Source organism: Leucoraja erinacea, chromosome 9, assembly GCF_028641065.1.
Source record: "Leucoraja erinacea ecotype New England chromosome 9, Leri_hhj_1, whole genome shotgun sequence".
Lineage (NCBI taxonomy): Eukaryota > Metazoa > Chordata > Chondrichthyes > Rajiformes > Rajidae > Leucoraja > Leucoraja erinaceus.
In genome coordinates, this window is record NC_073385.1 from 48,103,867 (window position 1) to 48,127,902 (window position 24,036).

The 24,036-nt window shown below is 39.9% G+C and overlaps 1 protein-coding gene across 1 annotated transcript in view; it reads right to left on the bottom strand.

Annotated features, from left to right (window-relative positions):
• Positions 1–248: 248 nt before the first annotated feature.
• Positions 249–24,036, bottom strand: part of zfyve26 (zinc finger, FYVE domain containing 26) — a 79,165-nt gene continuing 55,377 nt past the window's right edge. The window contains exons 30-42 of the mRNA XM_055640746.1: positions 22,657–22,685; positions 22,431–22,567; positions 20,165–20,385; positions 18,187–18,334; positions 16,176–16,385; positions 14,238–14,456; positions 12,247–12,444; positions 11,950–12,155; positions 10,819–10,957; positions 10,638–10,697; positions 7,707–7,889; positions 7,433–7,483; positions 249–2,087 (exon numbers count right to left, since the gene is read on the bottom strand). Coding sequence (XP_055496721.1) covers positions 1,884–2,087; positions 7,433–7,483; positions 7,707–7,889; positions 10,638–10,697; positions 10,819–10,957; positions 11,950–12,155; positions 12,247–12,444; positions 14,238–14,456; positions 16,176–16,385; positions 18,187–18,334; positions 20,165–20,385; positions 22,431–22,567; positions 22,657–22,685 — 2,005 coding nt within the window. The 3' untranslated portion in view covers positions 249–1,883. The remainder of the gene's footprint in view (positions 2,088–7,432; positions 7,484–7,706; positions 7,890–10,637; positions 10,698–10,818; positions 10,958–11,949; positions 12,156–12,246; positions 12,445–14,237; positions 14,457–16,175; positions 16,386–18,186; positions 18,335–20,164; positions 20,386–22,430; positions 22,568–22,656; positions 22,686–24,036) is intronic.

The window sequence follows — 24,036 nt, forward strand, 5'->3', positions numbered from 1 at the left end:
TGTTCGTGAAAATTTGAAGATACACTTTCATAAAATATTGCCACTGGCATAAAGTATCAAAGATCATGGTTTAACCTTTCATCTTTATCTTTGAACAATCGAAAGTGACCACTGATAATATTCACAGAGTGAACTCTCCTCCCAACTCCTCAACATTTATTTAAACTTTACTGCTAGTATCAGCCACCTACACATCATAAATTATTTGTTGCGACAATGAACATTTGCAGACTTGATCACTGTGTTATACCTTTCACAATAATGAGTTTATTTCTTGACCATGCCAAGCAAATGATTGCAGTTTCATTATTTATACAATTACATCTGATCAGGAAGGTACAAATAGTAAAATAAAAATACAATAGGAAAACTGAGTTCAGTACTTAAAAATATATTCTTATTGAAATGGAGGTATGTACACATTTGTATTTAAAATTCTTTTTCTCCTCTATGTACACAATTAGTATTTTAACTGCTTACTTAAAATAGAAATACATTGTTATTTCGATTCAGTTTCATAAGTATATAATCTTTAAAGTTAATGGGTATACCACCATAAACTTTTTTTTTACCCCAAATTATCTCCAAAAATAACTCGCACTTTTAAATTGAAAACAACTATTTCTCCAGAAGGAACTGATGACAGATATTGATGTTGTATTTCTTTGAAAGGGAGATTTTGTTTTTGCTATTTGCTACAGAATAGGAAGGTTTACATAATTTAATCTCTTTTAGGTCATTACATCATCTAATCCCATAGGGTTGTAGTAAGGAGGGTGAAGGAGGAAATATTTTCCTGGATACATTGTAAAAGCTGATCTTCAATGTACCCATATTGGCAGGAATAAGGGTAATGGGCAGACTTTGAGCTGCCTACAGTACTGTTGGCACTCATCATCTCATGTCGCACTGCACAAGATATCAAAAGGCTACAGGCGCTCAAGGAAGTGTCAAGAACCAGTCCAAAAGAAAAGCAATGGCGATGAAGAGAAATTGATGGGGGGGGGGGAAGAAAGAGTAGTACTTTAACTTACTCATCTCTAGACCAATCAGTCATGAAAGTTACAGCAGAGCTCACAATCCATGGACTGACAACTGCGTGAATATCAGTAATTCTGGATATATCTGAAGGAATGGGTGGACATTCCAGTATGGCTATGGACATGACTGCCAAAGGCAGCACAAGTGGAAGAGGTTGCTCAAGGACAAAGCTTCAGGACAGTCAGAGGTGAGCAAACACATTTGTTTTGATGGCACAATCTTTTCACAAAAGTAGATTACAACAGAGATTACTTTAGAAATCCGTTAATTCTGATTTCGCAACTTTCGATTTTCTGCAAATTGATCGAACTACAGGTACTACTGAATGAAAACATCCAGAGAGACTTTCGGATCACAGCCACCAGAAGAAAAACAACATGAAAATAGGTTCAACTCAAGCTCAACTAGTAACTTGAGTGGTTCACACTTGAATTAAACCATACCTCACACAATTCAATAGTGCCAAAACATGAACTTATTTGAAGTGCAGTCAACACTGACTCAGTTATTACAGTGTTATATATCAATTGCATGCTTGTAGCCAACTCCCATTTTACGGACCGTGCCAGATTTGTAGTGACTTGACACATGTCCAAATCTGAAATGGAATGGGCGGGGAAAAGAAAATGCATGAAAACAGTCCCAAGTGCAACAGTAACCTTTTAAAATTCAAGTAAAAAAGTTCAAAGATTGCATAAGAAAACGTGACAAAATACTGCTAATTCCATGATTGTCCAAATAACTTCAGAACGTCATTCCCTTCCATCATCGATAAAATGTTATTTCATGGCAAATTTTCTTGAGGTAGCAATTTAGATCCTGTGCAGCCTCGCTCTCCTTTATTAATTGCCATGGGTTTTTTGTGTTTGCGTTTTAGGTTGGTGTGATTTCAGCCAGTCCCTACAGATCTTCGGTATGAGTTCCTCCTGTGCTCTTTCAGCAGCCTCCAGCACTTCCCGTACACTGCACACAGCCTGCACTACATCGAGCTTCACCGCAACCAAATAGGCTGAGCGGTATTTATTACATAGCAAGAAAGCTTTGATCTGCAGATATAATCAAAATGTTAAGTTACAAGATACCCGTGGGAACATGCAGATCAGGGTCCTGCAGGTGGAATACGAATTTTAAAAATCACATTTTGTACATCACTATATACAGTGGCGCAGTTGGTAGAGCTGCTGCCTCACAGCGACTCAGAATCGATCTTGAGCTTGAGTACTGCCTGCGTGGAGTTTGCACCATCTCTCTGTGACCACAAGACAAATTGGAAATACAAGAGTGGAGTTCAAGGGAAAGAGAGTATAGGAAAAGTTAAGAAAGACACCAGAATTAACGGGGCAGAAAGCTCACGAAGGGATAGGAGAGTGGCCAAATGAAATATGAATCAATGTGAAAGGTGAGAAGAGTAATGGATTAAATGTATTAAATATGAATTGAAAGTATAAGAAGTAAAGTGGATGAGCTCGAGGCTCATTTAGGGATTGGTAGATATGACATTGTGGGGATTACAGAGATGTGGCTACAGGAGGATCGGGACTGGGAACTGAATATTCAGGGTTATTCGTCCTATAGAAAGGACAGGCAGGTGGGCAGAGGAGGTGGCGTAGCTCTGTTGGTGAGGGATGAAATTCAGTCCCTTGCGAGGGGTGACATAGGGGCTGATGATGTGGATGGAATTGAGGAATTGTAACGGTAAGAAGACACTAGAATAGAAGGCTATTTATTGTCATTCAAACCTGGGTTTGAACGAAATTCCATTTCTACAGTTTTTTTTACATTACAAACACAATCCAAGATCCACACTTAACACAGTTTTACATAAACATCCATCACAGTGAGTCTCCAACATCTCCTCACTGTGATGGAAGGCAAAGTCTTTATCTCTTCCCTTTGTTCCTTCTGCCATGGTCCAACTGCAGTGTCGAGGCGAACTGGGGCTCCGATGTTAAAGCCCCCGGCGGGCGATGGTAAGTCCTGAGGCCGTTTAAGACACGCCGGGCGATGTTAGGCCCCGGCTCCATGTCCTTAAACCCGCGATTCCAGCGCGAGAAGTCGCCGTTGCGGAGCTCCGAAAAGCGGTCTCCCACCAGGGACCTGCGGGCTCCCGATGTTCCCGTCCACCGGGTCTGCGGCCGGTGCCTCCGAACTCCAAAAGTCGGGTCGCAGCCGCGTGCCACCACAGCTCTTCCCGCTCCGAAGTTGGCCAGCTCCGCGATGTCAGTTCCGCAGGCTCTGCAACTGGAGCCCTCAGGTTAGTCCCGGCCGGAGGTTGCCGCCGGCTCCACGATGTTAGGCCCAACGACATCCGAGACCCCACAGGGAATAGTCGGGTCCCCGCACAGGGAAGAGATTAACGGTTTCCCCCACAGCGCCCCCCCCCCCCACATATACACAGCTAAAAAAAAATAATAAAAACTTACTCAAAGACATACATTTAACGACAAAAAATGGGAGTTATCTCCAGGCTCCCATACAGTAGCCTTGATATAGGGTGCAAGCTGCAGCAGGAGTTAAAATTGGCATGTAACTAAGGTAATGGGAGATTTCAATAAGCAGGTAGACTGGGAAAATCAGGTTGGTTCTGGACCCCAAGAAAGGGAGTTGTAGTATGCCTCCGAAATGGATTCTCAGAGCAGCTTGTACTGGAGCCTACCAGAGAGAAGGCAATTCTGGATTTAGTGTTGTCTAATGAACCAGATTTAATAAGGGAACTCAAGGTAAAGGAACCGCTAGGAGGTAGTGACCATAATATAATAAATTTAAATCTGCAATTTGAGAGGGAGAAGGATAAATCAGAAGTGTCAGTGTTGCAGTTGAACAAAGGGGACTATGAAGGCATAAGAGATGAGCTGGCCAAGGTCGACTAGAAAAGGATCCTGGCAGGAATGATGGTGGAACATCAAGGGCAGGAATGTCTGGGTATAATCCAGAAGATGCAGGATCATTTCATTCCAAAGAGGAAGAAAGATTCTAAGGGGAGTAAGAGGCAACCGTGGCTGACAAAGGAAGTTATGGATGGAATAAAACTAAATTAAAAGGTGTACAACATAGCAAAGAGTAGCGGAAAGCCAGAGAATTGGGAAACTTTCGAAGGACAACAGAAGGTAACAAAAAGGGCAATACGGGGTGAGAAGATGAAGTACGAGGGTAAGCTGGCCAAGAATATAAAGGATAGTAATAGCTTCTTCAGGTATGTTAAGAGAAAAAGATTTGTAAAGACAAATGTGGGTCCCTTGAAGGCAGAAACAGGTGAGATTATTATGGGGAACAAGGAAATGGCAGAAGAGTTGAATAGGTACTTTGGTTCTGTGTTCAATAAGGAATACACAAACAATCTCCCAGATGTACTAGAGAACGGAAATAAATTTGCATTAGGCGAGAAATAGTATTGGGTAGACTGATGGGACTGAAGGCTGATAAATCCCCAGGGCCTGATGTTCTGCATCCCAGGGTGCTCAAGGAGGTGGCTCTAGAAATCATGGACGCATTGGTGATCATTTTCCAATGTTCTATAGATTCAAGATCAGTTCCTGTGGATTGAAGGGCAGCTAATCTTATCCCACTCTTCAAGAAAGGAGCAAGAGAGAAAATGTGAAATTATAGACCAGTTAGCCTGACATCGGTGGTGGGGAAGATGCTGGAGTCAATTATTAAAGAAGTAATAACGGTGTATTTGGATAGCATTAAAAGGATTGGTCCAAGTCAGCATGCATTTATGAAGGGGAAATCCTGCTTGACTAATCTTCTGGAATTTTTTGAGGATGTGACAATTAAAATGGATGAAGGAGAGCCAGTTGATCTAGTGTATATGGACTTTCAGAAAGCCTTTGATAAAATCTCACAGGAGATTAGCGGGCAAAATTAAAGCACATGGAATTGGGGTAGGGTATTGACATGGATAATTGGTTGGCAGACAGGAAACAGAGTAGGAATAAACGGGTCCCTGTTAGAATGGCAGGCAGTGGCGAGTGGAGTGCCGCAAGGCTCTGTGCTGGTGCCGCAACTATTTACAATATATATTAATGATTTAGATGATGGGATTAAAAGTAACTCTAGCAAATTTGCAGATAACACAAGGTTGAGTGGCAGTGTGAACTGCAAAGGGGATGCTAGGAGGTTGCAGGATGACTTGGACAGGTTGAGTGAGTGGGCAGATGCAGTATAATGTAGACAAATGTGAGGTTATCCACGTTGGTGGCAAGAACAAGGAGGCAGATTATTATCCCAATGGTGTCAAATTAGGAAAAAGAGAAGTGCAACAAGACCTGGGTGTCCTTGTACAGAGGTCAATGAAAGTAAACATGCAGGTACAGCAGGCAATGAAGAAAGTTAATGGCATGTTGGCCTTCATAACGAGAGGATTTGAGTATAGGACAGTAAAGAGGTCTTCTGCAGTTTTACAGGGCCCTGGTGAGACCACATATGGAGTATTGTGTGCAGTTTTGGTCTAATTTGAGGAAGGACATCCTTACTGGTGAGGCAGTGCAGCATAGGTTCACAAGGTTAATCCCCGGAATGGCAGGACTGTCATATGAGGAAAGATTGTAAAGACTGGGCTTGTATTCACTAGAATTTAGAAGGATGAGAGGAGATTTTATAGAAACATATAAAATTATAAAAGGACTGGGCAATTAGATACAGGAAAAATGTTCCCAATGTTGGGCGAGTCCAGAACCAAGGCCACAGTCTAAGAATAAAGGAGAGGCCATTTAAAACTGAGATGAGAAAACACTTTCACCCAGAGAGTTGTGAATTTGTGGAATTCTCTGCCACAGAAGGCAGTAGAGGCCAATTAACTGGATGAATTTAAAAGAGAGTTAGATAGAGCTCTCGGGGCTAGCGGAATCAAGAGATATGGGGAGAAGCGACACGGGTTACTAATTGTGGATGATCAGCCATGATCACAATGAATGGCGGTGTTGGCTCAAAGGGCCAAATGGCCTACTCCTGCACCTATTTTCTATGTTTCTATGTTTACATGAGTTTCCTCCAAGTGCTCGGGTTTCCTACCACATCCCAAGGACGTGCTAGTTCGTAGGTTAACTGGCTTCTATAAATTGCCCCTAGTGTACAATAAGTGGGAAAGTGAGATAACATGAAACTAGTGTGACTGGGTGGTTGATGGTTGGGGTGGACTCGGTGGGCTGAAGAGTCTGTTTCCATGCTGTATTTCTAAACTAAAAATACCGAATAGGCCAAAGGATCAAGCAAAAGAATACCAGACCATTGGTCCTGGATTACTAAAAGGCATGAATGTCAATGGCTAAATAAATTATATGGACTGCTTACCAGGTCAAAAAGCCAGAGAACGATGTGGAGAGCTGAGATATGCCGCTTTAGAGCAAGTAACATAGAAAGGGAGTAATTTAAAGACAATGCAAAATTTAATTTTGAAATGCTTAAAACATTGATCATCCCTCTGGTTAAGTGGAGAAAATTGCCTCAAGTTTCATGTTAGACAATGTTAGACTGGTGATCGTGAGGGTAAAATAAATAAATGCTGGTTGTTACCATTCATGTGAGCATTGACTCCATGCCAGTGAATGAACTGAATAGGATCAAGGATTGATTTTCAGACTCTCATTAAAAAAATGCAGGGTTGACAGAGAGGCCAATGCACAAAGTTGTAGTAAAGGAGGTTGCAATTGATGAGAAACAAGGAACTGCAAATGCTGGTTTACGTAAAAGACACAAAATGTTGAAGTAACTCAGTAGGTCAGGCAGCATTTCTGGAGAACATGGATAGGTGACTTTTCGGTTTGGGACCTTGATTAGAACTGTTGCAGTGCTGTCACAAGGACAGATGTCAATACATACTCAGTTGTATGCAGTAAGGTAGATGTGGGGGTGGAAGATTGCAACCTTCACCCCGTTTCGACGAATGCAATCAACCTAGCGTGCACAATCAAATAGAACAAGTTGTCCTACAACTTTAGGCTGTGCACGCAATACACAAGAAGGTAGTTGCGCATGGATGGGAAGAGCGGGTCGGAAGAGGTGGAGAATCTTGGTAAAAGAACAAAATGTATTACATCATACCCAAATGTTGCTTCCTTGTAAATTTTGGAGCATTTTATGTACAGTTCAAATTTTGATGCACTGCACCTTTACTGGGTTTATCTTACATTGCCATCTGCTGTCCATGACTTGCCTATATTACAGTTCTTCTTAATCTAAAGACTGTTAAGAGTTTTTGAATACCGCTAATGTGACTGCAGCAGTAGTTTGCTACTGAAGTAGCAGGTATTTTGCAGGTACAGTAGCTTGCAGGTATTCACATTGCAATCTTCAAATCTATACAATCTGCTGAATCAGGAATTAATCACTTCAAACCCAGTGTAATTCCCAAATATGAAAAGGTTATCTCAACATTTCCAAAATTGCCTACCTTATTATCATCTTTCTTCATTTCAAGAATCAGTTTCTCTAGCTCTTTTGACTGAAAAAAAAGGATGAATGTCTTAATCAATTCACGGTAATATTACAGCAGATATTTAAATGTTTAAATTTAGCTGTACTGTGACCCCCACATCTAATATGTGTTTAGTACAGCTGGATGGGTTAGAGTTGCATTTAAATATTGTCCTCCTAGGTGGAAGCAGAAGATATAACAGCTTTCAAGACCAACTGATCATTGGTAATTACATTTACATTGTTCTCACCTGTGAAAGGTGCTCATCAGCACCTTCAATAAATCGGAGGAGGAGGTTATCAGTGTCGTCACCACTAGCAACTCCTGATTCACTCACACATTTCAGCAACTGTCTGATTTGACAAACCTTGTGCTGCTGCAGAAGATGTTTTGCTGCTTTATCATAGACAGCAGCTGCATCCAACTGAAAATCCTGAAGATAAAAATAAATAGGCATTAAGGAATACAAACTGGACCAAAATATGTGACATTGTGTTGTACGGTTAGAATAAAACTTGACAACTGGAACTGTATCTGCAGCAGAAAATTTGCAGGAGATATTGAAGAACTTTCAATGGTAGTACATGAGATCATGAAATAGCTGACAAGAAGACATCAATTTGAAAATGTCAGCGCAAGAGCAAGGAGTAAGACTGCTATAAATTCCTTTACACATAGTGTGGAACATGATCTGCCTGATGTCTGTGGGGATGTTACATGGAAACAGTTTATTTTCCCAGACATTTTTTTTCCCTGCTGGTCAGTTTCTAGAGTAACTTTTAATTGCATCTCTAATTCCCGATTGAAAATAGCATTTTAACCAACTCAGTCTGTGTAATGTGAATAGTGTTTCCATCAAATCGCAATTATTCACCCATCACAAAATGTTCAATTAGCATTATGGAATCACATGTTACAGCACAATCCTTGTAATACATAATTCCATAAATACTGTGCATGCCACATCTTTATAGTCCAATCATTTTCATATCCTTACCTTTTCCATGGTTTCCTGAAAATCTATGTAAATTATATTAGCAGTATTCTATTTATCTAATGCCTCTTATTTCATAAGATTATTGATCTGTTATTTGGGAATATTTTTGGACTGCCCCCAATTTAACTTTCCCTTTAGCACTTAAGAATTTCCCCCTGTATTGAATTATCCCCGTCTTAGTTATCAGTATCTGTAACTGGATAAGGATTATTACACCTTGCATCTTTTTCTATTGTAAAGAACAGTGCTGGAGTAACTCACCGGGTTTGTGTCTTTTTGTATCCTTTTTACGTTTTTCTTTTTAAAACTTAAGAGTTTACAGTGTTTTCTCCCCAGCTTCCCTCAAAATCTGCTCATGTACACATTGTGTATTAATGATTAGGCCTCTTAATTTTTTTTTGTATCATCTTCCATTCCATTCCTTACTGCACCTACTTTTTGGGAGTTATACAATCGCAGTAGCCATCACCTCTGAACAACAGGTAGCAACTTGATTTATCTTGCATTTCACCCAGTTGGCAGTTTCTTATTACTGTCTCTTATCTGGAGGAGATAGTTGAGGCAGGTCCCATTGCAAAGTTTAAAAACATTTAGACAGGAACATGGATAGGACAGGTTTCAAGGGATATGGGCCAAATGCAGGCAGGTGGGACTAGTGTAGATAGGACATGTTGGCCGGTGTGGGCAAGTTGGGCCAGCTTCCACACTGTAAGACTTTATGACCATCAGTTCTAACTAGATTGTCCTTTCCCCTACACATGTGTTTTTTGCCCTATTTTTTGTATTGTTAATTTTCTGTTATATTTCCTTGTTTTAAATGCCATTCTTATCTGTGAATTTAATGTTTGTTTCCTTTCAATTAAGTTTATTTTTCTATTTTCAAGTTTGTTTGTATCTCCTGGTTCAACCACCAAACCAAAGATGTCTTCCTGCCTTTTCATGCGTCAGTAAATTTAAGAAGGTTCCTTTTCGATCTATTTACCCAAAACCCAATCTCATACTAGATTACAAAAATGTACACATTTTTCAGGGGACATTAACAGACATCTGGTCAAGCAATCTGCATCAGTGTTCAAACCTCTCCTCTTGCCTCCCTCCCATCTTCCCTCTAATCTCGTATGTTGATCCCTTCCTTTTAACTGTATCAACACTACAACCACTCCCTGTGGTAGGAGTTCCACATTTTCACTGCTCTTTTGAAATAAGTTGCTGGTATAAAATGTTTTGATGATAATTAATAGCTGACCCTTCATACTGCTGTCCTCTATTTATGTTCTTCCCTTCAAGTCGAACGTTCACTCGGCATCTACTCTATCAGAAGCTTTTACATTTAAAAACCTGTTACAGGTCTCAGCCTTTTCTTGTACAAAAATGACTCGGTGTTCAGCTTTTCGCAGTATGGATGCCCTCACAATTACAGTATTATCTTCATAGGTGTTTTTTGTACGCTCTCTACTAATTCCACACCTTTTGTTATAATGTGACAGATATAAATGTATGCAGTGCTTCAAGTCTTGTGTAGGAAAAGTTCAAATTTATCCTTCTGGAAATCGGTCTAATGTTTGGTTTGCTTTTTTGTGGACTGTTAATCAGTGGTACAATTTGCAGTGTATTTATAATCCATGGTTTAATTTCCTTCTACATCACATAGATGTTATAAGTCATAAGCAATCCTATTCTTACTTAGCATTTATTTTATTCATCTGTGTTGAACTTCATTTGCCAATTGTTTGCTTTGTTCTAAAAAATGTTTCCATATGTTTTTGTAATTTGACGATCTGCAACCAAGAATAAACCACTTTCTCTTCCTCTCCTCCCCCCCCCCCCCCCCCCCCCCCCTAAAGTTTGGATTGGTGAGGTCCTTGTCTTCCAGTAGGACCCTATTGCTTTAATAATAGAATGATTATGTGCAGATTTAGACATTTGAGATAATGGTAACAAAAGCTCCATCCTGCTCTCATGCATAATTGCTTTTTAGCAGAGACAACATAAAGGGGTTCAGAACCAGAATTTTAACTTGGTTTCTCCATCTTGCAGTCCAGGTATGGAATCAATTACTGACATTGTAGTATCAGCACTATTGATCGCAAGACTCAAAAGAGAATCATACCTAGAACAAACAGAGTTATACAGCTTAGGCGAGCAGAGGAACTATAAATTTATGAAAAATAACTTTTACATTACCTGAATGACTCTGAAAGAAATTCCAAAGCCTTCTTCGATATTTTTACCTCCAAGCAGAACCTGGAACAAGGGCAGCAATGACATTATTGGCAACTTCATACAAAAATAGTTTCTTGTTTAGTGGTGTCTTCTTGAATGTTTCTGGGAATAACAGTGAAAGTCACACTGTTGGACAACACACCTTGCATGCAACCTCCATCTTCATTTTGTGATTTCCAAAGAGATTGGCAAGAGGTCCACTGATCCTTGAACTACCTGAGATCTCACATCGATGCAAGAACTTGGTAACTTCAATCTGCAGCTCAATTGTGTTAATGTACCTGGTAATAAACACACAAAAAAGATTTTGCACATGATCGGCTGAATGACAAGCAAGAGATAGCTTTGGAGTTATTATTGGATTGCCTCTGTTAATGTTACTTGGATATGGTGCTCGGATTCAAACTTCAATAATAAATCTATCTTATAGTGCAATCAAAAAGAGGAAATTATTGATTTTTACGATGGCACAAAAGAAAGGTGGAATTACTGTACTTTACTAAGACCCTTTTAAAAATATGCAACAAAATATTGAGAAAGTAGGCAAGCAGGCGCATGTTAGGTTCATGTAAATAAACTATTTTATAAAGTGGTTCTCACGATACGAGTCTTGCTGTTTGTCCCGAACAGCTATCTTTAGTGTGATGAGGCAGTCCCATCCAAATAGATGTGAATTATAAAATATTGACATAATAATTATGTAATTTAAAGCTTTGCCCCTTTTCCCCCATAACTTTTACATCTGGTAAAATATCTGCAAATATTTATCGTTGGGAAAGTCAGAACCTCTTTCTTCCCCATCAACCCTCCCAATAAAATTAACGATGCACATGACAATTCCACTGCCAGAGTTTATAAACTGTACAGAAAAATATGACGATCTAATTCATGTCTATCTACCACCATTTTGTCCAACTTAAACTACCAAGAGAATTAAGAAAATACATGAATTAGTTACAGCAATGTTTACCTCTTCCTAGCTAAATCCAGCTACAATTTAGCACATTTAAACTGCAGCAATTAGTGTTTTGAAAATTTTCAAGCATGATGGAAATTATTAATGTAACATTTACAATATGGACAATTCACTTTTAATGCTCTCTTGCGAGGGGCAAATTTCTATTCCATTGGTGAGGACCCACAGTCGAAATCCGAGCCTAATTTTGAACTTGGGTTAACCAATACCCAAGTTGTTTCCCTTTATGTATACCTTGAAAATATTTGCAATCATTTTACTAATAAATTATTAGTCCAAGAGATCTTAGCCAATTACCTCGAGACATCTGCTGCAGACATTTTCTTGCGAAAAGAGCTGGTAACTTTTTTTCTGGTTGAACTGCGGTTGGAAACTTCTTGCAAGTACGTTTTCAGGTGACCTTTGGCATCTACCAGGCAGTTTTGTTTAGCTTCCAATGCACTATATGATTCTGCTTTGTGACTGAAAAACCTGATGCACGTCATGGCTGCTCTCATATGGTCCTGAAATGAAGACATCGCCAAATATTTATTTACATGATTGTAAATACTTTTCTAATGGACTTCAGACAAATCAAATTTGCGATTACCTTACCTTCATAAAGCGCTGCAGATCGTAGAGAATGTTGAAGAAACCCTGTATCTGCAGATGTTTGCAGGATGCAATAAGATGGCGACTCCATTTCTCCAGACTTGGATCCAGTTCCTCCATCAAATTTTCTAAAGTATGTAGTTTTCCAGTTTCATAACTTGGGATAAAAATCCCTCGGATGAATACTTCTTCTGGACAATCCTAACAGTTGGAAAGCATACATTGTTCAAAATGCAAATCAGCACATCGATCGAAGGTTTAAAACAGTGCATCTGTAAAATCCCGAAAAAGAGGGCCTTTAATCAATTGAAAATGTAAACATAGTCCTGAAACAATTACCTACCAATCTTTTTTAGATTTAAGGATTTATAGGAAAGATGTCAACAAAATAGAGAGAGTACAGAGGAGAATTACTAGAATGTTGCCTGGGTTTCAGCACCTAAGTTACAGAGAAATTTTGAACAAGATAGTTCTTTATTCTTTGGAGCGCAGAAGGTTAAGGAGGGACTCGATAGAGGTCTTTAAAATTATGAGAGGGATAGACAGAGTTGACATGGATAAGCTTTTTCCATTGAGAGTAGGGAATATGCAAAGAGGACATGATTTGAGAATTAAGGGACAAAAGTTTAGGGGTAACATGAGGGGGGACTTCTTTACTCAGAGAGTGGTAGCTGTGTGGAATGAGCTTCCAGTGAAAGTGGTGGAGGCATTCGATTTTATAATTTAAAAATAAATTGGATAGGTATATGGACGGAAAAGGAATGGAGGGTTATGGTCTGAGTGCGGGTAGAGGGGACTGGGTGAGAGTACGAGTTCGGCACGGACTAGAAGAGCCGAGATGGCCTGTTTCCGTGCTGTAATTGTTATATGTTGTTATATGTTATAAATATAAACACATTGTATTTTAGTTTAGAAATACAGCATGGATAGAAACACTTCAGCCCACAGCATTAATGCCGACCATTGATTACCCATTCTCTCTTGTCATATGTTATCTCACTTTCTTATTTACATTAGGGGCAATTTTTATTTTATTTTTTTTTTTTTTTTTACAGAGGCCAATTAACCTTCAAACCTGCTCATCTTTGGGATGTGGGAGGAAACTGGAGCACCCGGAGGAAACACCCGGAGGGGGATCATGGAAACTTCACACAGACATCATCCAAGGGAATCTCTGGCACTGAGGCAGCAGCTCTACTAGCTGTAACCACTGCAATTTCACATTACATGTTTTGAAAATTGGTATTTTTGTTTTATCCTAAGATAAACAGTAGGAAGTAATGTTTGTATCGACCTTCGGTGCAAAATAGCATCCTCTTATCCCTGCTCAGTTAATTAGCATAATCTTTTAACCCATGTGTCTTCACTACTCCTTCCACATTCAAACCAAATTCTAAAAGGTTTTTTCTGAATTCCCAAATGGACTTATTGGTGAATATCATGATGTAAGCCTTCTAGATTTAGACTCTGTTCCACCTAGATTATGCCCTTGATTAATGTCGGTAGCTAGAAGATTCAGGAATAATCTAGATCAGAGTTTGGCCTGCAGGAATTCACCAAAGAATTGTTTTAAACTAACACTATCGAAACGTTAAAGAAACATTTAGACAGGTACATGGATAGGACCTGTTTGGAGAGATATAGGCCAAAAACAGGGAGGTGGATGGGACATGTTGGCTGGTGTGGCCAAAAAGGGCATGTTTCCACACTGTAAGACTCTTTGACCATGACTCCACTACTGTCAGAATTTATTTTCAAATTGCATTAATTTCCCTTAAGAGCATTCTCACATTCTCCAGTTGCAAAAGCAGGGAGGTATCCTGCATCCCGTTTCATTCCTTGGCTGTAAATTCCTGCACCTGAATCCACATCATTAATAGGCAGGAAACACCACTGTACCACCTTACTACTGCACTCATGATCCTTCTGCATCAGTGATTTTATATAAATTTATCAGTGGCATGTTGTAAAATACATTGAGAGCAGTGCCTTACTTTATTCAGCAGATGCTGCAGTGCTTCTCTTGTGCAGTTGTGTCTCATATAAAAACCAATAATGGCCAGGTTGGTGCCATAACTTTGCAGGTAAAACAAGCATTCTTCGTAAAAGACTTCTTGCTTGACCTTTCCGTCCCCTTTAACTTCTAAACCTCCACCATCAACCTTCAGCATGGCCTCCAGGTCTCTCAATGAGGCGAGGATGTCATCATCCTGCTGTTTATGGAGAAACAAAAATAAACATAATCATGAAGACAGGATATAAAGGCCAGAGCAACTTGTCTGAAAGTTGATCAAAATAGCATAACATCACAAAATGTCAAGCATCGATGATGGAAATCTTCTTAAGTGACAATCTTCCATGTTTCAAATGTTGACATCGCCGTCATCGTCCGTCCTGAAAAGGACGCAAGCTTCTGGCGACAATTAGTGGGAGCCATCACTTGTTGCAATGGATGATGGTGGTAGCAGAATTAGCTCAGGACACTTCCAGTTTCCAGCCCCGCGACGTGGACGCTTCTGCTATGGGGTCGATGATGAAAATAAAACCTTGCAATCTTTTACAAGTTAACAACATACATGAGAAAATAGCCATACAACAACTGGCCATGCTCCCAGACTGAATGTCTGCTCACCATCGGATGTTTAAAGATACTAACAGTGATTGAAACTATTTTTATAGATTAAAATTAATTCATAACAGTTAGGAGCAGAATTAGGCCATTCAGCCATCTTTGTCTCCTTCAGCTGTCTACTCTGCCATTCTGTCATGGCTGATCTACCTTTACCTCTAAACGCCATTCACCTGCCTACGCCACATAATCCCTGACATCCGTACTAGTCAAGAATCTGTTTATCCCTGCCTTCAAAATATTCATTGACTTGGCCTCCACAGCTTTTTGTGTCAATTAATTCCACAGATTTACCACTCTAAATATGATGAATAAAGTGATGAAAGTCCATTAATGAACCAACCAAAGGGTTCTCTATTTCCATAGAGATGTTATTCAGCTATTCAAATATTAAAATACTCAGCAACCAAGACCTGTTGATATTTTATTATGATAAATCTATAATATAACTACTTAATGTTTCATTTGATCAATATGTCGAGGATATGTCGAAGATTGATCTGGGGTAATAAAAATTGTGCCCATTCAACCAGTTCATAGAATAAGAGGATTGAGATTGTACAAAACTTTAAATCATAACTTCAGGTAACTATGGGGAACTTTGAGAGTAACAAATGGGACGATGGCTGTCTATCATTGTTTTTTCACCAACATTCAGGAAAATCACAATCTGACTGTCGATAAAGTTCATATTCAGTTTGCAAATTTCTAACTTGAATATCTAGTTCACGGAGTATTTCTCTGCATTAAAAGCTCACTCGGACTTTCCTGATGAGGGTGTATGTCTGTCAGAGGATGTTAAGTGTGTTAAGTGTGTAAATGCCAATGCATCAAAACCCATCCGTACAGCTGATTCAGGAGATGGAATTCAATTCTATGACCTCATAGCTTAATGCTACAAATAACACATATATAATGTGACTCCTTTCACTAAAATAGGGTCTTTGATCAGTTTTAGAGGTTTGTGGTTCTTCTCTTCAAGTTGCATAATAGATTTTAATTTTTTTTTAATAACTTAATTGTGGTCTGAAGTAAATTAACTATATGGTGTATTTTTTAATTTATAATTTTCAAATAATTTTAAACTGCTAAAATTGCTTAAACTTCAGAATAGCGTCATCCCAAATATCTGGATGGACAGAGCATTTGTGACCACTATGAACATTATGAACACCATGAACACTGACCTCCCCGCCATTTCTCCTCAAGCATTTGTGAAACCCAAATCAGTCACTGCAGTGACGTAGCGTGTTCCACCAGAGTTACCATTTATATATCGTATTGCAAAGTTAAAAATCATTACCGTAGAAAAATATGGTTTTACAGAAGTCTCCAGGTGCTGCACTATTTCTTGCAGGAGTGAGGAGCCAAGAGTTAGCTGATTTTGGTCGAAAGGTGGTTTTAAGCAACGACTAAATTTCTCCCGTGCTCCAGATAAGTTCCCTACTTTGAGGCAGGCTAATCCCCAGGCATGCCAGACTCCACTTGGATCCAGGCCACTCTTGGTTGAAACCTAGAAAAGAAAAGTCATGGACTTCATGCAATCTTGCCGCCGATACAAATTGAGTAACAGGAGTAATCAAATGATATTTATATTTATAACATTTAAAATACTTAAAATAATGCATTGAACACCCAACACAGAACATACCTCAAGATATTACTGTTTAACTCTAAAGGGCCTGTCCCACTTGTGCATCATTTGCGCGACATCCGAAGAATTGGTTGGCGCGTCGTGACGCAAGCGTGGTGGCGTATCCAGTGGCGCATGGTAACGTGCGGCGCCCCAGGATTTTGGGATGCTCAAAATCCTCACGCGCCACCTGTGTGACGTATCCCTTGCGCACGCTGACGTACTGATGACGGCGTACGTGTAGCGCATGGTGACGCATGGTTACACACAGTGACGCACGAACATTGCCTATGCATCACCATGCATCAATGTCCGTAACCATGCCCCGCCCGTACACCATCGGCGCGCCATTCGAGCGCCGCACCACGTGACCAAGCGCCCGTAGTTTTGAAAAATTTTCACTGGGAAAATCCTTGCTACGGAGATCGAACTAAGTACGAACGACATCGCAAATGGCTCCCAAAAGAAGCAGGACCCTCAAGAGCACTTGGCGCGCGACTGTCGTACTGCTAGACGATTTTCGGGCGACTGTCGAGCGTCAGTCACTACCGGCCTGTCGCGTAAATGACGTGCAAATGACGCGCAAGTGGGACAGGCCCTTAACTCAAAAAAGGAAGTAGCACAAGTTACTGTATTTGCAATCACAGGAGATCGCATAAATAAAAAATTCTAGATGGCATGAGGAACTGCGGATGCTGGTTAATAAACAAAAGGACAAAGTGCAGGAGCAGGTGAGGCAGCATTTATGGAAAACAAGGATAGGCGACATTTCAGGTCGAGACCCTTCATTCAGACCGATTGTAGTAACGGGGAGAAAGCGAGAAGAGAGGTGGGTGGGGGAGGGGAGGGAAACAAAGCGGAAAGCATTGGTGGAAAGAAAGAATTGGATCAGTTTTATTCTCAAACTTGTTATAATTACTGATTACAACATTGGAGGTCATTCAACCCACTGGATCCACATCGGTTTAAGCAGAACAATCCCATCAGCCTCATTATCCTCATCCTATTTACCTTGTAGCTTTTCAACATATTCCCTCTTACATGCACGTTAATTTAAATTGTTTCTTCTTATAAATTACCTATAAGTACACGGTAATTTAGGATGTAGAAAGAAGCCAGAACATCTAAAGAAAACCCCACAGTCACAAGGAGAACGTGCAAACTCCACACAACTGAAGGCCAGATTTAAACTTGGGTCCCTTGATTATAACGAAGCAGCATTAACTGCTGTTCCACCAGACCATTCTCATATTGATTTTTTAGTCTGCATTGACAAGCTCTGAATTAATATATTTAACTCAGAACCCGAACTGATACTATCCCTGCAGCAAGTGTCTAGTGTACCACGATGAGTTATTAGGCAACTTGTTTGACTTTAAATTAGAACGTTGCTGACTCAATATCTGGTCAACCAAATTACAATGGATGCCAGCCAAATTATTTGCAAATTCTCACTGCATGCGTATTGGTTTGATAATTCCTTACATAATAATGGTGACTCCAATCTTTAAGTCATCGACATGAAATGAAGCTTTAAAATACTATTGCAAGAGTCTTGTCATCCTGATAGACAATTTCCCAGTACTTCAATGTTACCACACCATACGCCTACTAGATGTCAGATATTAATTGCATCCCTGATGGCAGAAAATATATATTTGAAATAAAATTTCTCATTTACCTCAACAGCCAATGCGTAGTATTCAGTTTCCAAAAGCTTATTTCTCAATCTTGTGATGGCTGCTGGTTGAAGGATTTGTTCGATGGATGGCACATCTTGGTAGTTAGCAGCGACCAGAATCTTCACTACATCCACCTTGCTGATATAACTGCATAATGTGACAGAAAACATGAAATTAAGCTTGAACAAAAAATATTCTACGAGAAATACGATGCGTAATGAAAGTCTTGTTCAATTTCAATATCTCTGGAGGTAAAAGAATGCCACAGATAATTTCCACTATCATGCGGATACTGTGACAGTCACAAAAGTACTTAATGATCATCATGTTGCACATGGAAGACTACTGGCTGCAATTTGAAGAGTTTTTCAGATGCAGAAAGCCTTCATAAACTAGCTGTGTGAATGGACAAAGACACAGCACATGGGATAGAATGAAATTAATGTGAGGTCATCAACTTTGGTTGAAAAAAAGAGAATATCTTTTTAATGGTGGGAGTATAGACGATGCTGGTATTCAGGAGGACTTGGAAATCCATATACACCGCTACTGAAAGTTTGAATGAAGATTCAGCAGACAAATAGCAAGGCAAATGATGCATTGACCTTTAACAATACAATATTTGAGCGCAAAGATAGAGATAGATTCACAGAAACAAAGAACCGGCTTGGCGGGTCTGGCTTAACAGCTGCAGCCCGCCTGCAGTCCGTCTGTTTTTTCTTTCTTTTTGTTCCTTTGTCCTGTTTTTAGTTATTTTTGTTTTATTAAGTTGTGGATGTGTGTGGGTGGTGTGGGTGAAACATGTTTTGGTCTCTTCCTTCGGGGGGATGCGACTTTTTTTCTGTAGTATTCCCCGTCTCCGTCTGTGCCGAGGCCTAATGGCGGAGCTGGCGGCCTTAGAGCTGTGGCAGCGCTCCAGCGGCAGCAGCGACCCGACTCGGCCTCGGATCTGTGGCGGCGGCAGCAGCAGCAGTGACCCGGCCCTGGAGCTGTGGCAGCAGCGGCTACCCGACTCGGCCTCGGAGCTGTGGCAGTGCTCCGACGGCAGCAGCAGCGGCGACCCGACTGGATCTCGGAGCTGTGGCGGCGGCAGCGGCGACCCGACTCTGCCTCGGAGCTGCGGTGGATGTTAAATTTGTATTGATTGTGTGTTTTTGTCATTTTTATTATATGTATGACTGCAGGGCAAAGAAATTTTGTTCAGACCGAAAGGTCTGAATGGCAAAAATAAAATTCAAAATAAAATTCAAATTCAAAACAGTATAATACAGGAACAGGCCCAATGCACACATGTCAGCACTGAAATCCTATCTGCCTTCACATAGAGTTTGAACCGGCCCGTTCGCGGAGCACGGTTGAGCCGTGGGACTTACCATCACCCGGTGGGGTCACAACATCTGGAGCCTGGATCGCCTCGGCGCAGAGGGAGAACAAAGAGGGAAGAGACAGAGACTTTAAGATTTTGCCTTCCATCACAGTGAGGAGGTGTTTGGTGATCTCACTGTGGTGGATGTTAAATTTGTGTTGATTGTGTGTTTTTGTCATTTTTAGTTATGAAGGGAATCAAAAGATACGAGTCAACCACCACTTGAGAACCTGTAGACTAATCCAATGGCGATGGTGCTCTGTGCACAGAATATCCGAACATTATAGTTAGACACTAAATGCTGGAGTAACTCGGAGGAACAGGCAGCATCTCTGGAGAGAAGGAATGGGTGACGTTTTGAGTCGAGACCCTTCTTCAGTCTGAACATTGTAGCTGTACAGACCCAATAACATTACGAATTTAAAGAAGCCATGCACTATTTTTGCACTGTTTGTATATAATTTTTATAAATAAAGTTAATAAAATGGCAATTTGTTGTACAAGACCATAAATCACAGATGTTAGCGATAAAGTGCATCATTGGTTTTTTTGCAGCAGCTCTTCCACGTTAAGAGCCAATCAGTCTCCAGTTACCATGCGGGGTTCCTCACCTGTCACAAAGAGCCAAGTCCTGGCTCCTTCCTGCTTTCACAAACATCATTTTAGCACTAAATAGGAGTTGCTTCATGATGTCCATTAAGAGGCATGCATCCACTTCTGGGTTTGTCAATGCTCGTGAGAGTTTGCTGCAATGGTCTATCAGTAGATGGCCGCATACCATACTATTGCTGTGCAAATTAAGTATGGCAATACACAGAGAAGCACTGGGAGCCTGTAAAACATATCAGTAATTTTACAGTTTCATTGATTGCCTTCATTTCTGCACATTTCCTACTGGCCTTGATCATTCAATGTGTTCCCATGTCTTTGTCAACAATAACAAGACAAGCTGCAAGGTGGTGAATTTCAGACTCGGCTTCTCTTCCATTTCCCATCATCACCTGCGCCTCTCTTCATGGTGAAAAAATTGCCTTGGCCACAATGCAAGAGGAAACTCGAGCTACAAACAAGGACTTTTCAAGAAGAGTCACAACCACAACCAGGAAACATAGAAACTCATCTTGGTCCTAAAAGACTTCCCCCTTATCCTTAAACGGTGACCCCTTGTTCTGGAATCCACAACATCGGGAACAATCTTCCTGCATCTTGCCTGTCCAACCCCTTAAGAATTTTGTACGTTTCTATAACATCCCCCCTCAATCTTCTAAATTCTAGCGAGTACGAGCCGAGTCAATCCAGTCTTTCTTCGTATGAAAGTCCTGCCATCCCAGGAACAATTACAACAATCAACAACTGTCTCCTGAAGACTTGTGCTGTGCCAACTTCTAGCCCAGTTGATGTACGCATCAGCAAAAACTATCAATTATATTTGGAACTATTCATATGAATTATTTAAGAACTTAAAATTGCTTAATAGGCTTTATTTCATGAAACTTTGGGATTTTTGTTTACAATATGGAAATCCATTGAAATTTTAATTATTCCTTTCCTCAGAAAAAATATTGAAAAGCATTCCATTAAATTCTACCATATATTTTAAGTACCATTACAATGTTGGGTTTAGTTCAGTTCAGAGATACAGGCCCTTTGGGCCACCAAACACACAGCGATCAGTGATCCCCGTACATTAGCACTATCCCACACATCAGGGACGATTTATAATTTGTACAGAAGCCAATTCACCCACAAACCTGTATGTCTTTTATGTGGGAGGAAGCCAGAGGGCCTGGGGAAAACCAGGCAGCAACTCTACCGCTGAACTACTGTGCCGCCCCAACACTGCATTAAACAGTGCATTATTCATACATTATATAGTGCATTATACATTGCATTATACAGCATTCCCAACAGTGCATTATATTACAGTGGCAATGCTTTAATTCTGACTCAGAAGGTTGTGATTATAAACCAGCTTCCAAAAATTTGGCACGCAACCCAGGCTTGCATTTCGATGCAGTACCGATTGAATGCTATAATATTAGAGCTATTGTCTTTCAGACTAATCGAGCAGATACTGGATATCTGAAAACCCCCCACAGAAAATGCCGGATTTACTCAGTGGGTCAGGTAGTATCTGTGGTAAGAGAAGCAGAAATAAAAAGGGAGAGAAGGGGGAAGAAACTTAAAGCAATTATAAATGGAGAAAAATATGAGGTTCATGGGACCAATAGTTGACATGTTCTAGTTCTTATGAAATATTAAAGTTGTTCAGTTGGGTGCAATTCAGTAGAAATTGCTGTTTGCTTTATTACAGCTGTAAGATGCATGCCACTGACTTTTTTTTAATGTAGCCACACCATGAAATGAGCTTGATTTGTTTTGTAGCCATGTTCTTTTTGTAGCCATATTGTGAAATATGACACACAAGAAATCTCAAGCGATGACTTAGGGACAACATGGTAGGATGGGAAACAAATTAATATCTTTGGGAGTCTTGTTTGCATTAACGCGGAACAATTTTAAGTTATTATTTAGAATTTGTAGAGGTGGGTTCAAGAAAGGATCAACACAAGTTATCTGACTACCATGGGAAAATAATAACATTTATTTTGCATAGTGTACACTGCACAAGTATATTGTCATGTCAGACTATCTACTAAAATAAATGGATTATATTGCAGAATGTATATGTTACTGGCACTGAACTGCCCAAGTAATCTATAATGTTTTTGATATTTAATTTCTTTTGAAGTGATCCACAGCTTGTCATGGTTGTAACTGATATGCATCAAACAGAAATTCAAACTATTTAATAGTTTTGCAACAAAAATAATAAAAGGTACAAATACAGGAGGGCAATGGGTTTCTAATTCTCACCTGTTCATAGAAAAACTCACTGCGCTCAATTTCATTTTCATCCTCGTTCAGAGTCAGACTCCAATGTACCTCGTCAACTCTTGGCATCTGTAAAGCGACAGCAAGTTCCGAGCCAGTATCATCGCAACTTGTGGCATCTAATACACAAAAATGGAGTTTTACACTTGCATCATTAAGATAGGAAAAAACAACAGAATATTTTCAAAAATATTCTTGGGTTGCTCACCTTCTCCTTCATCCAATTGTTCTTTTTCTCTATAGAAGATGAGATCAGATACAGAAAAATATATAGATTAATGCACAGTATTAATTTTTTTTAAACTAGAATTTAAACTTTATTAAATAATTGGCACTTCAAAAAACCTTTATGTATTGTTAATATCCAATGTTTATACAAGCTTTAGTTCGTTTCATTGGACACACTTACTTTCAGGGCATATTATAACAAACTTAACTTTCAAAATTTATGATCAGCTTGATCCATGTCCAGGATGTATATAGTGACTGGTAGTTGCCAAAGCAGAGTTGCCTTCCTGCTCTTTATGCACCTTGTTCCATCTGTTGCAGATCATATCCTCATTTTGTCACTGAATTTGGATAATTGTTTGTAATTATCCGATACTATTTATATTGCAAAATAAGTTAAGATCTAGCACCAGTTTCTGCCAATACTATTAAAATTTGACTATTCCCTTTACGTGGAAAACCTTCTAAAAGCCTTCCAACCCCAACCCACACCCAGAATTGTCTCCTCAATGTCCTTGAGGATAGGATTTAGGAAAACATAGCCTGAGAGTGAGCATTGGGTCATAAAGCTATTGAGCATGGAAAACTTGCCTGTGCCGTTCAAGTTGAAATTCTGGGCTCGTCCCATTTGCCTGCATTCAGCCTATATCCCTCTAAACCCTTCCAATTCATACCTCTGTCCAAATATCCATTGAAAGTTGTGATTATAAATAGGTAATTATAGGAGGGCTATAGTTTAAGATTGTTCACTGCTACACACCATTGTATTCAACAATACAAAGTCAATGACACCAGGCAATCCCTCTGGATGAACATGCTTTGCTTCCACTCTAGTCCTGGGGGCTCCAAGGTGACTGCGAAGGCCAATGTTTGACCCGCAGACTCAGTCAGAGAAGGGACCGGCGGTTCAATAATGTGCGTCGTAATGTGCTCCTCCCACTCTTTACTTTAGGCTTCTATATGGGGATTCTCAAGGTTTCAAGGTCAGTTTATTGTCACGTGTACCTATTAAGGTACGGTGAAATTCTAATGCAAGGGCTCAAGATTCTCAAAACTATTCCCCCTCTGTTCACCTTGGTCAAGTCTAATCTTGTGACAGGCAAGAACTAAAAATACTTGTTATGAAGCACAAGAAGGGTTTTTATTTATTTATTTATTTTTAAAACTCCATTAAAGAGTGCCACAGATTACAATTAATATCACCTTCTTGGAAAAGTCAGCTTCAAAAAGCTAACCACCACAAGAAAAGCTGGCTTTTCCAAGCGATGTAGTTGCTGTATCGTTACATGTATATTCAGTGTTGCACTAGACAGTGTTCAACTGCTTGATAAATGATTAACATAGTAAGTAAGGCATTGGA